This window comes from Agelaius phoeniceus, chromosome 1 (genome assembly GCF_051311805.1).
Source record: "Agelaius phoeniceus isolate bAgePho1 chromosome 1, bAgePho1.hap1, whole genome shotgun sequence".
NCBI lineage: Eukaryota > Metazoa > Chordata > Aves > Passeriformes > Icteridae > Agelaius > Agelaius phoeniceus.
In genome coordinates, this window is record NC_135265.1 from 48207113 (window position 1) to 48221991 (window position 14879).

The 14879-nt window shown below is 38.0% G+C and overlaps 1 protein-coding gene across 3 annotated transcripts in view; it reads left to right on the forward strand.

The window, feature by feature from the left end:
- The window catches only part of SEPTIN7 (septin 7), a 182322-nt gene that overhangs the window by 149286 nt on the left and 18157 nt on the right, over positions 1-14879 (forward strand). For all 3 annotated transcript variants that reach the window (XM_077178408.1, XM_077178419.1, XM_054633666.2), the window contains 3 exons: positions 6104-6210; positions 12174-12274; positions 12876-13010. In XM_077178408.1, coding sequence (XP_077034523.1) covers positions 6104-6210; positions 12174-12274; positions 12876-13010 — 343 coding nt within the window. The remainder of the gene's footprint in view (positions 1-6103; positions 6211-12173; positions 12275-12875; positions 13011-14879) is intronic.

Sequence of the window (14879 nt, forward strand, 5' to 3'; positions counted from 1 at the left end):
CAGCATGGTCTTGCTCCCATCCTCCTCCTGACAATTTTCATTTGGATTTTCTTACATGTTTATTGGACTGTTGTTTGTATTTTGTATTGTACTGAAGGCAGGAACTAGCCTTTACGAAAGCTTCTAAAATCAGATTTGAAATAAAAAGCATCTTGTAGTCTCCATTTTTGTGGTTGTCTATAATGGCATGGCAGAGCATCATTTCCCCCTGGCAAGAGGACAGTTCTGTCATACCACTTGCTGTAGTTCAGGCTCTCTGATTATTCCTTTAGCTTCCCTTCTGTATGAAAGCAAAAGCCTGCATGTTACAGTGCCATCAAAGCCATTGCACATTTGCATAAAGCTGCAGGTGCTGTCGTGCACATAAACTGTGAATTGTACAAGGATGAAAGAAGATGAAATGCATTATTTTTTATGCCTTCTGACAAGCTTTTTGCCCTTCTTTGAGTCACCAGCATCAAACTAATGGGATTATATTTTTAGCAAAACCCGTCACAATAATTAGAATTTATAAAATTGAAAAATTCCATGAAAAAACTTGCTCACTAGCTAAAACTAAAATATGTTTTGATGTAAACATTCTGTTTAAGTAGGTTGTGGAGAAGTACAGCATTTTTCTGTTGAATTTGATCCCCTTTTGATAACTCTTTGTGGCTATCAAATGTGCTATCAAATGCACTTCATCACAGAAGAAATGTGTTGTTGGATATCTTCATTCTGAAAAAGCAGTGAAGCAACTGCAGCTTATGCTTGACTGTATCAAGGAACTCGAAATACAGATATCTACTTAAAATGCCGTGGAAGATTCCAAAAACCCTGTGCAATTTGTAGAAACCTGGTTACCATGGGACTTACTGGCAGTTTTTCTCTAATGAGCTACAAGTCTCACTGAGATGAGTTACCTTCTCTCAGCCATCAGAACTAGCAGTTAATGCTTCTTTTCGGTTTGCAGTTCTTGCTGTGTCTGGTTAATAGAGACAGTGACAGAGAGACTGGGCCATCTTCTTGGTGGTGATATATGAAGCAAATCACTTTGAGCAGTTTAACTGAACTCTCAGCATCTAATGCTGCAAAAGATTTTTCTTGCTGCTGGGTGGTTCCTTGGCAGTCTTGTAGTCCCACCTGGAGCTTGGGAAAGCAACTTGAAATTCCTAAATACGCGTAGCACTTGTGGTCATGTTCCCAGTGGTGCAGTTGACTGTCACAGGTCATAAGCTTGAAATACTGTTTCAGTGGTAGATAGCCAAGTAATTGTTAGTGAAGAGTAGAAAACTTCTGGTTATTTCTGCAAGAGTAACTTAAAATGAAGAGGTAGGAAGTCATGCAGAGAGGACGCTGAGAATGTTCAAGATTGGCTACTCACCTTGATCACTTGATATGTTTAATGAGCTCTCGTGTGAGGTCATAAATCTAAGAATGCAAGTTGTGCTATTTTTGGGGTTTGAGTTTTAGAAAACAAGATCCTAAAAATATAGAAGAAAACTGATCCTGGATTTTTAGAATGATGTGGTATCTAGAAGATGTAGTGTGATGCATTATTGAGAGGGGCAATATATGAATGAGAAAACTGGTCTTCACCAGAGGTTACAAATAAAGCTGGAAGAAAGAAACCTAGGTTGGACTTCTTGTCCATTTTTCTCATAGATATTTGAGTGTGAATGGCCCAGGCTAGAAAGTTGGAGGAGGTTGGAAATATGCTACCTGCTCAATGTGCCACAGCAATGAACAGTGAAAAAAGCATCATTAAGCGTAACAATTCACTTCTGTTATCACAGGGACCAGGTGCTGGCAATTTGAGGCTTTTTGTAGTAATGAAGTCATAGCAAGAATTGATGGAAACGAGTTAGCTGTGAGTAGATTTTCTAGCTGATTGTCACAGATTAGGATTTCTGGTTCATTTATGAGGAGGGATTTGGAAATGAAGGTGAAAGATTGATGTAGTTCAGTTGAGCTAGTTACTTATTTTTTTACCTGAGCAATGCTTTCCTCTATTCACATGGATTTTACACCATTGTTCCAGTATTTTAGTTGTTCATTTCCTTTGCTAACTTGCTTTAGTACTATTCTGGAGACTATTTACATGGTTTGCAAACCATCCCAGTGGTTTCCTAGTGGTCTTCTCTGATCCCCAGCAGTATGTTTGAGATCTATATGCTTCAGATATAAAAGAGAAGACTGAATGTGTTGGTTTTTGGGTTTTTTCCTTGGTCTGTTTTCTCATGTTAACAGCTAGTCTTATCTGTGTAGGAAAAAGGAAGGTACTTGGTCAGTGTTTTGTTCACAGAAGAAAAAATTTTGCTATCCAGGGTTAGTTTAAAGTGATGTGCTATGAGCCATCTTTACAAATATGGTAATGGTCAAGAGGTAATCGTTAACGCAAGTGTATAAGAAGAGTTCCACTCTATTTGTACAGCCATTTATAAATCCATGGACTTGAGAAGAGTTGGAACTTCTGCTAGTCCTGTAAGGGCTCACAAAAGGTATTCCCTCACAAAAGTATGTTAGTAAAAGTATGTGCTTATTTCTGCCAACAAGAGTGGCCAGCTTCATGTGTTTGAATGTGACTATAAAAACAGCTTGATAAAATGTTAACATTTGGAAACACTAAGCTGTTCATAAATATGGGACACAAAATAATGAAGAAAAGGCTTCAAATTCTTCTGAATATTGTTCTTATGTGAAATATTTAGTGGGAGAATGAGGGCAAGGTTAAAGCAGTACCTGGATACCAGAAATAATTAACATTGTGGATTCAGGATTACCCTGCAAAATAAATGTTTTCCTTTTTTGCTTCTTTTTAAAACAAATTTCTAAAAATTGCTCACTCTAAATTAGGCACCTAGGTCTAACCACATCATAATTCATTAAGTGATTGGAAGTTATTGCTGTTGAAAAGTTTCTATTACATTGCATCATTTTGCCAGTTCATGCAGTGGTCAAAGGGAAAAATCTCATCAGACATGCCCACTGAAAGTGAGAAGATGCATTTTATTTGGGATGTATCATTTTGTTTCTGTAAAGGCAGATTAAATTCCTTGTTTTCCCTTCTCCCTTGTGGTTTTGTTAGTCGTATTCAAAGCCTATTGCATCCCTGGAAGCTGATTTCTCAGCCTTTCCAGTAAGCAATCCTTTTAGGTAATTTTGGGAAGGACAGAGGGTTTTGTTTGGCTGGGGTGTTTTGTGTGTGTGTTTGGGGAATCCGGGGGGTTTGTTTTCATTGGGGTTTGAAATTTTTGGGGTTTTTTGGATTTTTTTTGTTTGGTTGGTTTTTTGTGGGGTTTTTGTTTGTTTGTTTTGTTTTTACTTCTTACTGTATTTCTCATGAAAATTAGAATATTTTAGTGTGTCCAGAAAGGCTGATAGAATGTTCACTTACAGATGATCTCTCTAATTCTGCTTTCACTGTAGTCATCAGAGAAACTCTAGTTTTATTACAGTGGAAGCAGCATGACTTCCTATACTATAATATTAAATATTTCAGTTAGAGTTTTTACCTACAGTTTCAGTGCAATTGTTTTATTTGATGTTATAGCCTCTTACTGCTATTGCAGATGTTGACCCTTGCGTGGTCTAAGGCACAACTGCATCCAGGATTGGTGCATTGATGCAGACTCTTACATGTGATACCTCAATTACTGCTAGCAGTTAAGCAGTTTAAACTGTTATAATCTGCACTGGTTGATTAAAGTTAGCATGATGATAAGGATATCGAGGATGCTGGGCACCTTTGGGAACAAGACTGAGCATAAATATCTTTAGCATACTTTCTTTTCACTAATTTCAGCTCAAAATTGTCTTCACATCCTTGCAGCTGTGAGGGCAATGAAGGGGGAGGAGGGGAACAAACCTCAGCTCTCTCAGGGTGTAATGCTTCAGCAGTTCAGACACTTCTTGGTATGGAGTGCCACAGCTGCCCAAGCCATCTAGGGCAAGCTGCTGGTTTTTCCATTACACTCTTTTGAAGCTGAAAATGTTATTTCCATATGTTGAATTTCAGTGACAACTTGACAGGCACTCATTTTCAGGAGAAGTGGTAGTTGTCAGTGTTTTTCACCTGAAATTCTTCAGCATATTAAGATTGGCAGTAACCCTAATAGAAGGGAGAAAGAAGGAGCAGCCCTTGTTGTATACTCAAGTAGAGTCTGATGCTAAAATCTTTCTTCAATACCATAGTAGGATGCCTCTTACAAGATTATTGTCAAGTTAAAAAGCAAAGGTTACTGAAAGGGTATGAATTGTACATTTCAAAACCAGAGCCACCCTCTTGAGGGCTTCAGTAGGGTAGATAAAAACCTTCAGTTTAACTGGAATGATATCTATCTCTTGAGCAGGGTTGAGAGATGGAGGTTAAGCTTTTTAATCAGGATGCGTCTATGACAATGGAAAGTTGGGCATTTCAGAAGCTTCTTTCTGTTTCAGAATTGGTGGGGAGGCCCCTCGGCTGCAGCTGTCCCTGCCCTTTAAGTCTTGCAGATGCAGAGTGGCAAACCGGTGTTTTTCAAAACCAGGCTCGGAGGCATAGTTCGTAGGTGTCTCATGCATCTGACCACGGAAAAAGGCAAAATCTGCAGGGCAGTGATGAAATCTTCTCAGCAAGCACATCCCTGCTGGCTTGCCTAAACCTGTCCTGGTGGGGGGGGGGGTTAGTGTTCATTGCTCTCTTGACACCCATACCTTGAGTACCTATCTCCCTTTCCATCAGCCTGGCTGTGGGCAGCTGCTGCTCGCAGCACGGGTTAGCTCATCTGTCCAAGAGGGTGGGGTTTGAGGAGCAAGCGCTGCTGAGAGCACAGACAGCCGGCAGGAGCTCTGGTTGCAGTGTTTCATCAGCTGCTAATCCGTTTACAGTGTAGCTAATGAGATTGCTCCGCTCGGTGCTGCAGACACTCTGTGCTACCCCGCCGTAATCGAGATGGCTGCTGTGTGTGAGCCAGCTCCTGTAGGAAACCCTGATACCTATTACAGGGGAGACGGCTCCTGACTACTTCCTGTTACATAACTCTCTTGCATTAACCCAGAACATTTATCTCAAGACAGGGTTGGAAGTTTTCTCAATTCAGGCTCTAAATCAACACAATGTTTATTGGGGCTGGAGTGATTAGTGCTTTAGTGAAGTATTACTTTTCAATTATGGGCCCAGGTCAGCTAATTTTCCTCCCTCTCTTTTACTGTAGTGAAAGTACATGGTTTGCCCTCAAATTTGTTAGCTTGAAAGCAAATTTCTCTGTTTCTGTTTAGGTCAATGAACTGACAGACTGCATATGAAATTTAAACAGAAAAAACCCATTTTTTTATACCTTTCTCCTTAGCTCTAATGTCAGTGTGAATTGTTGTGTTGAAGTAGTTTCTTAACAAAAAAAAAAAACCTAAGCAAAAGACTTTTCTTTTAGAATAATAAATAGTTGATCTGAAATTCCTGCCCTTGTCTCTGTAGAGCTGTAAATGGAGGATAACCTTTGCTGTGGTGTCTTTAGCTGTATTTGCTTGGATTGTCATGGCAGTTCATTGTTTAGCAAGGCTGATTTACTGTTGGTCATGAAGAAATTATCAAAAAAAGCCTAATAAAATCCAGCCCCCTTCTGTACCCCAACAACAACAAAATTCCCAGGCAAACCATGTAGTTTAAAACTTCATTTTATCTCTTGTGGCTTTAATAGTTATAGCCAGCTAATCTCAGTCTTTCTCCCTCCACCCCTACTCCCACCCTCACCCTGATAATAAAGACTCTCAAATAAATAATATTTGAAATAAAGGAGACAACTTAATCTGCTTTGGCATTATGATGAGTTATACCAGGAAGATAGCTTGGGTATAAAATTCAATGTAATATCATCTCCGTGTCTTGTAATGGGAGAAATGGACAAAAGTGCTGAACGCACTCAATTCTTAATATGATCAGAAAAATTAATGTCTGTAGAGCCCAACAGTGGCAGTTGGATTTGAAAGGTTTTCCTTGAAATTGGAAAATATAGATTCTCAAAGTCTTAGAGTTCAGTGCATGTTTTCAGGTACTATGTTTAAAGAGCGTTTGAAATGTGGATCTAAATGTTTATATTTGACATGATTCTCCTGGTTTTACTGAAACTGTTCTGTTTTCTTCTAGGTGAATCTGGACTGGGAAAATCAACATTAATCAACTCATTATTCTTAACAGAATTGTATTCCCCAGAGTATCCAGGTCCTTCACACAGAATTAAAAAGACCGTACAGGTATGTCTGGGGGAAAAAAGGTACAGCCTGAATTTTGTAACTTGCAATTTAGTAATGTAAGGTGATGTAAGTTGTCACACAAGCACCTGAGTTTCAAGATACATTTAGTCATGATATGAACCACTAAGAAATATTCAGTGTGTCTTTCAGTGTCTCTGAACAGCAAAACTTAACAGGTTCTCAAACCTGTAGCCTGTAGAAATGTGGGAGCCCTGAAGTGTTTTGTGTTTTGCCTGTAGATTAAAAAGCACATGTATGTACAGAACTTTTTGAAAATATATTTTTTATTATCAATTAAAGTAGTGAGGAAATCTGTAGAAATACATAGATTAACAGTAAAACTTGTCTGTTAAAGGCAGGCTTTTAGAGACCAAATAGTAAATTATTTGACAGAAGGGCAGGGACCTGGGTATAAAAGTATCTGTGAGTCTTCTGCAGACTCTATCTTTAGTGGTATTTAGTAGTACCTTGTTTGTTTACCTGTGACAAGTTGTTACAGTAAAACATCAGGGACTAGGGTGAACCTGCCTGACTTTAAGCACTAGACCTAGGCAAAGATGATGTTGCTGCAAGTGCATGATCGACATAAAATATTAAGCCAAAGACTGGAAAACTGGAGCTGACCCATTTTTTTTGTGTAATAACTTGCTACTTTCCCTTAAGAAAATGAGCATGTTTTCTGTCTTATAAAAAGATTACTAAAAATAACAGTTACCTAATGCTAAGAAATAATAATGCTATGGGTAGTTTAGGAATCATTGTGTTTGTGAGGTACTTTCTGCCTCCACAGCTGAGCAGCTGAATAAGGATGCATGAGCTCTGCTTACCTCTCTTGATGTGCACTTGCTTAAGACTTTGGTAAAGATAGCTTGTGATAATCTAACTTTTTTCAGGTGAGAACCATGGATGCTCACCATTGCTGCTGTTGTCCAACAGAGTTCCTCCAGCTGCAAAATTCAACTGTGGCTGAAGGGACTGGGCAATTGTAGAGTTGTCATAAAGTGATTAAGCCCTTTGTTGTGTTAGGAGGGTATGCAAGGTGCTAAACAGAAGCTGTAAAATAGAGTGCTTTTTTACTCATTGGAATCAAGTAATTAGGCTCCAGTGTCATGAACCACTGTCCTTACTGCTTTGTGGGACCTCGGGGTTTTTTTTGTTTGGGCCTTTGGGTAAGACATTTTTTAATCAATATCAGAACACAGAATCATTACCACAGTAGAAGGATAAAGTTAGTTATTATGTCCATATCGAGAAGTTTAAATTGCATTGCTTATCTGTTAGCTCAACATTAAAGCTTGAATACTATTACAAAATGAATTCATTGCAGAATATAATTTTTTTTCTTATTTGAGAAAAGCTTTTGAACATCCAGATTTTGATTACCAATATATTAGTTTCTTAGATTTGTTCATATCTGTTACGCTGCTTTATCAGTTTAATGTAAAACCATAGTGACTGACAAAACGGACTTGAAAGCTTGTTATCAGGGGCATCAGACCATTATTTGAATAAGGTCTTGAAACAGCTTACTTGTTTCAAAGAGATGTTAAGTGGGATGGCAGAGGTGTGCAGAGTGTTAAACTCTTATACAATATACTTATTACTGAGCCAATCAGTGACTGTTGGAAAACCAAATAGATGGATGACTTTTTTATTGGAAGAGAGATGTAGCATGATTTCATTATTGATGATTACATCTTAGTTTAGCAGAAGCTAAACCAATTCAGGTTATGTTCATTGAATTTTAGTTTCAGTAACTGTGGGATGGGTTCCCTGTTATTGGAAGATTTTTGGTTTTTTCAGTTGGGAAAAATCTTTGGAAGAATTTGTACTTAAGCTAACAAAAAAACCGGAACCAAGACATCTTCCAGAGAACTCACTCCCCCCCTAGTTAAATGTGCATCAGTGTAAGAAAAAATATGACAATCTGTGTGGAATTTCTGGAATTTGAGTTAAGTACTTTCATCTGTTAGGGGGCAAGATTAGGTGATCTGTTGTTCATTCTGACCATCAGGGTGGTTTGATTTGTATTGATTTACTGGTTTAAGTAAAAGACACATACTTTCCATAAAGCCTAACTTAATGATTTTTTTTTGTATGTATGTAAAGCTGGAGAGGGGAAGAAAAGGGTTTGAGCAGAGCTCAGGCTGAAAAGTCATTGCATTTTCTTCTTACTTCCACTATGTGGGCTAAAGCTTGAGGGCAAGAGCTTGCCCAAGTTATTTTCAATAGTGAATTGGAGTCCGACATGACTTAGAAAATAATATGGTGGGAATGAAATGGATGTAAAGACCGTCTTCCCCTCCAGAAACTAATTTTGACTTTATTAGATAAAGTCTTTTTTTTTTATATGCTTACAATACAGCTTTTCTTTCAGTTTCTTGGGATGAATGAAAAGTCAGTGTAGAATTATAAGAAAGAAACTGAAACTATCTTATTTCATTGTCAGTGTAAGTGAGGATAAAATTGTTTCCCCCTACAAGCTTGAAAATCGTGTGTGGTAGCAATGTGTATGATGTGGAGGTGTTTCCTGTCAAATATTAAAGAATAAGCAGTGGGAGTTGCTGTTTGGATCCACTGGATTTGTACTCTGCCAGTGAAAACCTTTGTAAGTTGAGGATTGATAAAAGGGTTTTGCAGGGTAGGGAAGAGAGAAACCACCTCACTTGAGTATCCTCAGATCTTGGTTGTAATAATCACCTGTTCTTATATGGTGGGAACAACTTGCTGATCAGGAATTGTGTATGAGGCTCTCACATAGATAAACACAAACTGTGGTTTGGGCTTGAAAACCATTGCAGTTTGGAGTTGTTGGCAGCTCCTTGGCATTAATCTCATAGAAAATGCAGAAAAACGTTTAAGAGTAAGTGATTTGGTGTCAGATGAATTCAAAGGAAACACACTGAGAAATGAGAGGGTATTAAATGTGTTTTCTCTGATCATTATCTGACTGCCTTAGATGCAGGATGGCAAAGGCATGTTTCATCCAATAAAAAGCAGTCAAGCTGTAACAAGCACCAAGTGATGAACGCTGTGTAGTTACTGCCAAGGAGACCCGTGTGACCCAGCTGACTGGAGTGCATGGGAAAATGGCTCTTTGGAGGAGACTTTTCTTAAAAAGTCTTAAATTCCAAGAATTGAACTAATGCTTTCCATGAATCCCTTGGGAATACTTGTAAATCAGATGATGGGATGCAGTTGGATGCTTAACTGTGAATGACACTAGTTTACAGTGATTTTCTGGATCTTTTCCAGATGTTGCTACTTTCTGTGACTTTGACCATGTATGGAGACATCCATTTAGGTTAGAAAAATACAACTTTGTGGAGGCTTTGTGGCAGGGTCTTTGTCTACTGTTTCCTACCTGTAGAATCCACTGATTACCATATATCCTAAATGTGGTCTGATTGTCCATAGCACAAGCATAGGACTTTTAATTCATCAGCTAATATCTCTTGTTCTGTAGGTTTACGAAAATCCTGCTCTGATAGCAAGATACCTACATGAATTTATGAAAAGTAAGAAAAAAATTTAAATCCTCACAACCCAGTAATATATTAGCACTGTCTGCAGAGATTAAGTTGCTGCAGACTGTTTGTCAGAAGGTGACTTCAGCCACAAATTCAGCCACACTTAGATTTTACAAGCATGCACAATCAGGGAAAATGCTTGGCGTGACATTTCTGAGATCTCCTGACCTTTCTTTTCCTTTGTTATAAACATATGTTCAAGATAATGTTTTATTAATTGCTTCTTTGTAAAGGCATTCCACTGTGAGCCCATAATAATTTAATGGTTCTTGCTGGGAATTTTTGTGCTGGAGTATAACGCTGATACCTTGTAGCTCTTGGCAAGAGTACATCTCTTAACATTATCATCTCTAGTATTTTGCAAGTGTTGTGGGTTTTGTATACTTGCAGAGAGCTTGGTAATAGGAAGGCTGTGTGGTTACTATATGTAAGATAGCCAAAAGAATGCAAGGAATCAGAAGATAATCTCTTGTGTGCTAAAGCTTGTGAGTAGTAAACTCTTGGCTGAGTTGACTGTGTCAGGGGATTACTATCTTGAGTTCTGGTATCAATTGTGTACAATAAAATTTCTTGATAGAACTCTAGAGGATGGGGGAAATAGACTCGCCATAATTAAAATGTATGTTTCTAAAGCAGTTCATGTATTCCTAGGTTCTCATGGCTTTCAGCTACATGCTTTTGGAAGGACAAGAGCTGTATAGTTTGTCAAAGAGTAACTTGGTGGTGGCTTAGGCTGGTGCATGTACAGTTTTGTTTCGTTGGTTTTAATTCCTGTTGTTTTTTATGCCTTCCTAACCTTATAGTAAGGCCTGTTCATGTTGGAGTTTGAATGGGGTGGTCTTGAAGTCCAGCGCAACCTGGATACTTCTGTAACCAGTATCCTGGTAGCCATTAACTGAGAACTAGCAGTGAAAGGGACTGATCCAACTTGGGTAGGATCCCTACTGATGAATAGGTAAAATCCTGCATACTCAGAGATTTAAATATGAAGCTTTCTTTGTAGGTAGTTATAGTTTTCTGTGATTCTGGATATTCTCTTCTGAATTGGAATCAGTGTTACGCTCGTGCAAGAGGGATTTAGTTCGACTTCCTGCAGTGTTAGTTTATCTTGTGGGCTTACACTGCATCACATAAGCAGTGATTGCAGAGCATTTGCAACAATGTTCAGGTGTGGCTGTGAGAGTCTGCTTCGCTTGCATAACAATCAGAGATGTGCAAGCACTTAAGAAGCATTAGTATGATATTTCTCAACTTGTGAACTGGTCAAGAGACCATCCAGATATGGTTTATTATAAATAGAACTTTCTTTTCTCTCCCCAGTTAGGGTTTGTGAGGCTTAAGGAATGTTAAGCAATGAGCAACAAGATGGCATTACCTTGAGTCTTCTGGCTCTCATGTGCTTCTGGATAAATGGCTTACATGGCTGATTTCTTGAATCCATATCTAGAAAATGGTGTAACTCGTGATTTAACAGGAATTGTTTTAATACTGGGGGGAAAAAAAAGGATGATTAAATGTCTGAGCAATTGGAAAGAAGCCAGCATGGGTTTGTCATTTCATACTGTGGTGCATCTCACTGATAGTACAGTGGTGTACAGCACTTTCTCAGGCAGACGGGCCCGACATTGGCAGTATCAATGATTACTGAAATATTAGTAGGAAGAAGAGGGTAGCAGTCCATGTGCTGCTTAGCCTAGTTCTTCTCTGTCATGACATGCCTAATCTGTTGGGTGATGTGTTCAGTGCAAGCTGCCTGAGCTGTGCTGTGGATGGGTGGTCACAACTGGAGGCATGAACTCCCACACCCCAGTCTTGCATCATTCCTTGTGCTGATACAGTTGCCTTTTGAGGCGGGTTTCCATCAGTGACTTGAGCTAATAGGAACCCAATCCATTTGTCGCATGAGGTCTAGCTCAGCAGATTGCAGACAGATTGTATTACTTTCCAGTATAATTCTGTTTGTAATAAGAAACCATCACTTTGAGATGGTTCCCAACCATTATGCTAGCTGAAAAATAAATGTATTCTTAAAAATACATGAACATGACTAGGAGTATCTAAGGTGCTTGTGGGGAGGATTAGTTTTGAAAAGTGTCATTTTCCTTGAAGTGACCAAGTTTGCAAGTTTTATCAAGTTTAATGCCTGGTTAAGATTTTTCTCGTTTATCAGGAACTTTAATATTAAGATATCCCATATACTTAGAGAGTTCTTTTATCACTGACTTTATTTAAATAATGTTCTTTTTCTTTTAAAAAAAATCATTATTGTAAAATTATTGGGATTTTATAAGCAGAACATAGACACAGCATACCTCTGAAGCAGAAAAGTTAGCAATTCTTTGTCAGGCTTCTTATTCATTGAATGCTTTTCCCAATGTTTAAGATAGTTGACTAAACTGCTAAAAATTTAATCTTACTGTATTCATTTTACAGGTTGAGCAGTCAAAAGTTTTAATCAAAGAGGGTGGTGTTCAGTTACTACTTACAATAGTTGACACACCAGGATTTGGAGATGCTGTGGATAATAGTAATTGGTAAGAGATTCTTTGTAAGTTCTCCCATGATAATTCTGCATTGCGTTTTGTGTGTGTGTGAGAATACCTTGTGACATATTTTAAAATGCAGGCTTCAATATTCAGTTAAAATATTAACACTTCTAAACTTTTCATTTAGCTGAAAACTTCTAACTACTGTAACTCCAAGTGCCTTTATAACTTGACTGAAGTGCTGTCAGCCTTTCCCCTTAAACTGAATGATGCATTTGGCTCTTTATCCACACATGCAGTGTGCAGAACTATCTTCTGTGCTGTCACAAGATGCGATCAGTGAAACATATTACTTTAGCAACAGTTCTTAAGTATTCTCTTTAATGCTTCTACAATGAAGGTGATTGTGTTTGAAAGGTTTTTTTCACTGACTCACACATTGTATCTTCAGAACTATGTAACTCAATTTTAGGTTGAGGAGTTGATCAGTTGCAGTGTTGAAGTACCCTAATTAAAAAAAAAGCAAATGAAAAGCAAAAATACCCATCCCAAGCTATGGGGAAATTGTGAACATCTATTTCTTAGCAAAAAGAGGTTTCTTTATGTAAATAATGTAACTTACAGATTTTTATTCATGTAATCTCTGCAGCTGGCAGCCAGTTATTGACTACATTGACAGTAAATTTGAGGACTACCTGAATGCAGAATCTCGAGTGAACCGACGCCAGATGCCAGATAATAGAGTGCAGTGTTGTTTATACTTCATTGCTCCTTCAGGACATGGGTTTGTATTAGTGTATTTTATGTTTTCATTCTCTTATCTCAGATAAATATCCAAATTTGTCAATCTGAGTTCCAAATTGGATTTTCTCAATGGCCTGCAGATCATGCTTAATTTCAAAGATGAGTTTACTTTGGCTTGTCAAACATTAGCAAGCCAAAGACCAGAAAATACAATTGCATATTAATGGCATAACAAGAGAGATAGAATCCTAGCAATGAAAAATACAAAGACGTTCACAGGTGCCAGGTCTGTTTGTGATCTGTATGTCCTTAGATCACATTAGGAGAAAGTGGTTCTCATGTAAAGCAAAAGGATTTTTCCTGTCCATTCTTCCTCCCTCCCATTAGTGTAAATTGAAGATGGAAAGTTTCATACATCCTTGTAAGCATACCAATAATTCACTTGGTGTGTAGTATTTTGTCTAGTGGCAATTCCAGCATAGGCATTGCAGATTATTTTTCAGTTATTATGTGATCTTCCACCCCTGCATAGTTTTTACTAGATCAGACTTCTATCTAGTGGTAGACAGAGAGAACTGCATTTCCAAGGTGTATTAGGTACAGATTAACTATCTGAAACTGGTTGTGTATCTTTTTATCATGGTATCATGATTGAATTTGTCAGACTCTTAAGTTATACCTCCAAAACCAGAAGGAGACAAAGATAAGTTTAAGCCTATTCTATTGTGTCGGTCAAAAGTAGTAAAACTTGTTGAAGGGAGTGATGAAAGAATTTAAAGAGTATTCCTCAGGCAGTAAAAACTGACAGCTATTATACTTAGCTTCTGTAGCTAGCATTGGAATGGGTCTAATAATTTTGAACTGTACAGATACTTCCAAATATGGAAAGAAATGCCAGAGGGTGGAGGTTTTTTTATGCAGACTTGCCTTTATTAAGCATTTTGTTGTTGTTCAACAGGCATGTTTGTAATGCCAGTTTTGCTCAACATGCATGTCAGTTTTAAATGCAAACACTTGAATTCTTGACATGCTGATTTACTAGTGTGCAAAATCCAAAATGTAATTTAAATAATGGGAAGATGATTCCTTGTGTTAGTCAGTTATTTCTGAGCTAATTTTCAAAAAGCATGTCTTCCCTGCACACCCCCATGTCTGTTAGAACTTCCTAAATCAGTGGGAGGTACAAGTTGTTCTTAAGGAAAAAGAAAAGTAATGTTTCCAATGGATTAAAATTTGGTCACTAAATTTGTGAGGCTAAAAGCCATAAAAGTATATTCCTTGTACAGGTATTTCATATTTCTTTTAGGGGAGAAAAAGGTGTACAATTATGCTATGTTTTCATACTGTTTTTCAATTCTTGGAATAAATGCTTAAAATTGTCATCTCAGTAAGGAAGTTAATGAAGAAAATTGGTGCTGCTTTTAGCATTCGTTTCCTCTTTTAAGATGCTGCCCTCTCTGAAAGGACAGAGCTCACTTCCTACCTGGTTTTTGTGGTGATGCAGTCTTTACTCCTGTTCCCTCTGCAGACAGCAGCACATCTAACCCACCAAGTAGTGTCCTCTTTACTCTTAATGCATGATTATATTTACGTTGAATTAAAGCATTTGTGGGTGAGCTTGCTTCTACTTGTCATTTTAATACATCTGTAAAAGCCTGCTTTAGATATTATAAAAAAGCAACAGTTAAAGTCCTTCCATTTAATACATCCCACCGGTTTTAGCTAGTATTCCCATAAACACCTGAAATGATTGAATTGGTTTCTGTGGAAGCAGGGGGAGAGAGTGGAGGGGCAGGAGGAGCTTTCCAGGTAAGTGAATGGGGTGATGATGGAATTCGCAATCTTTCTGCAACTTTGGAATCTTTCTATAAAAGCTTTCCTCCTTAAGTCTCCTTTGTAAACACTCAAG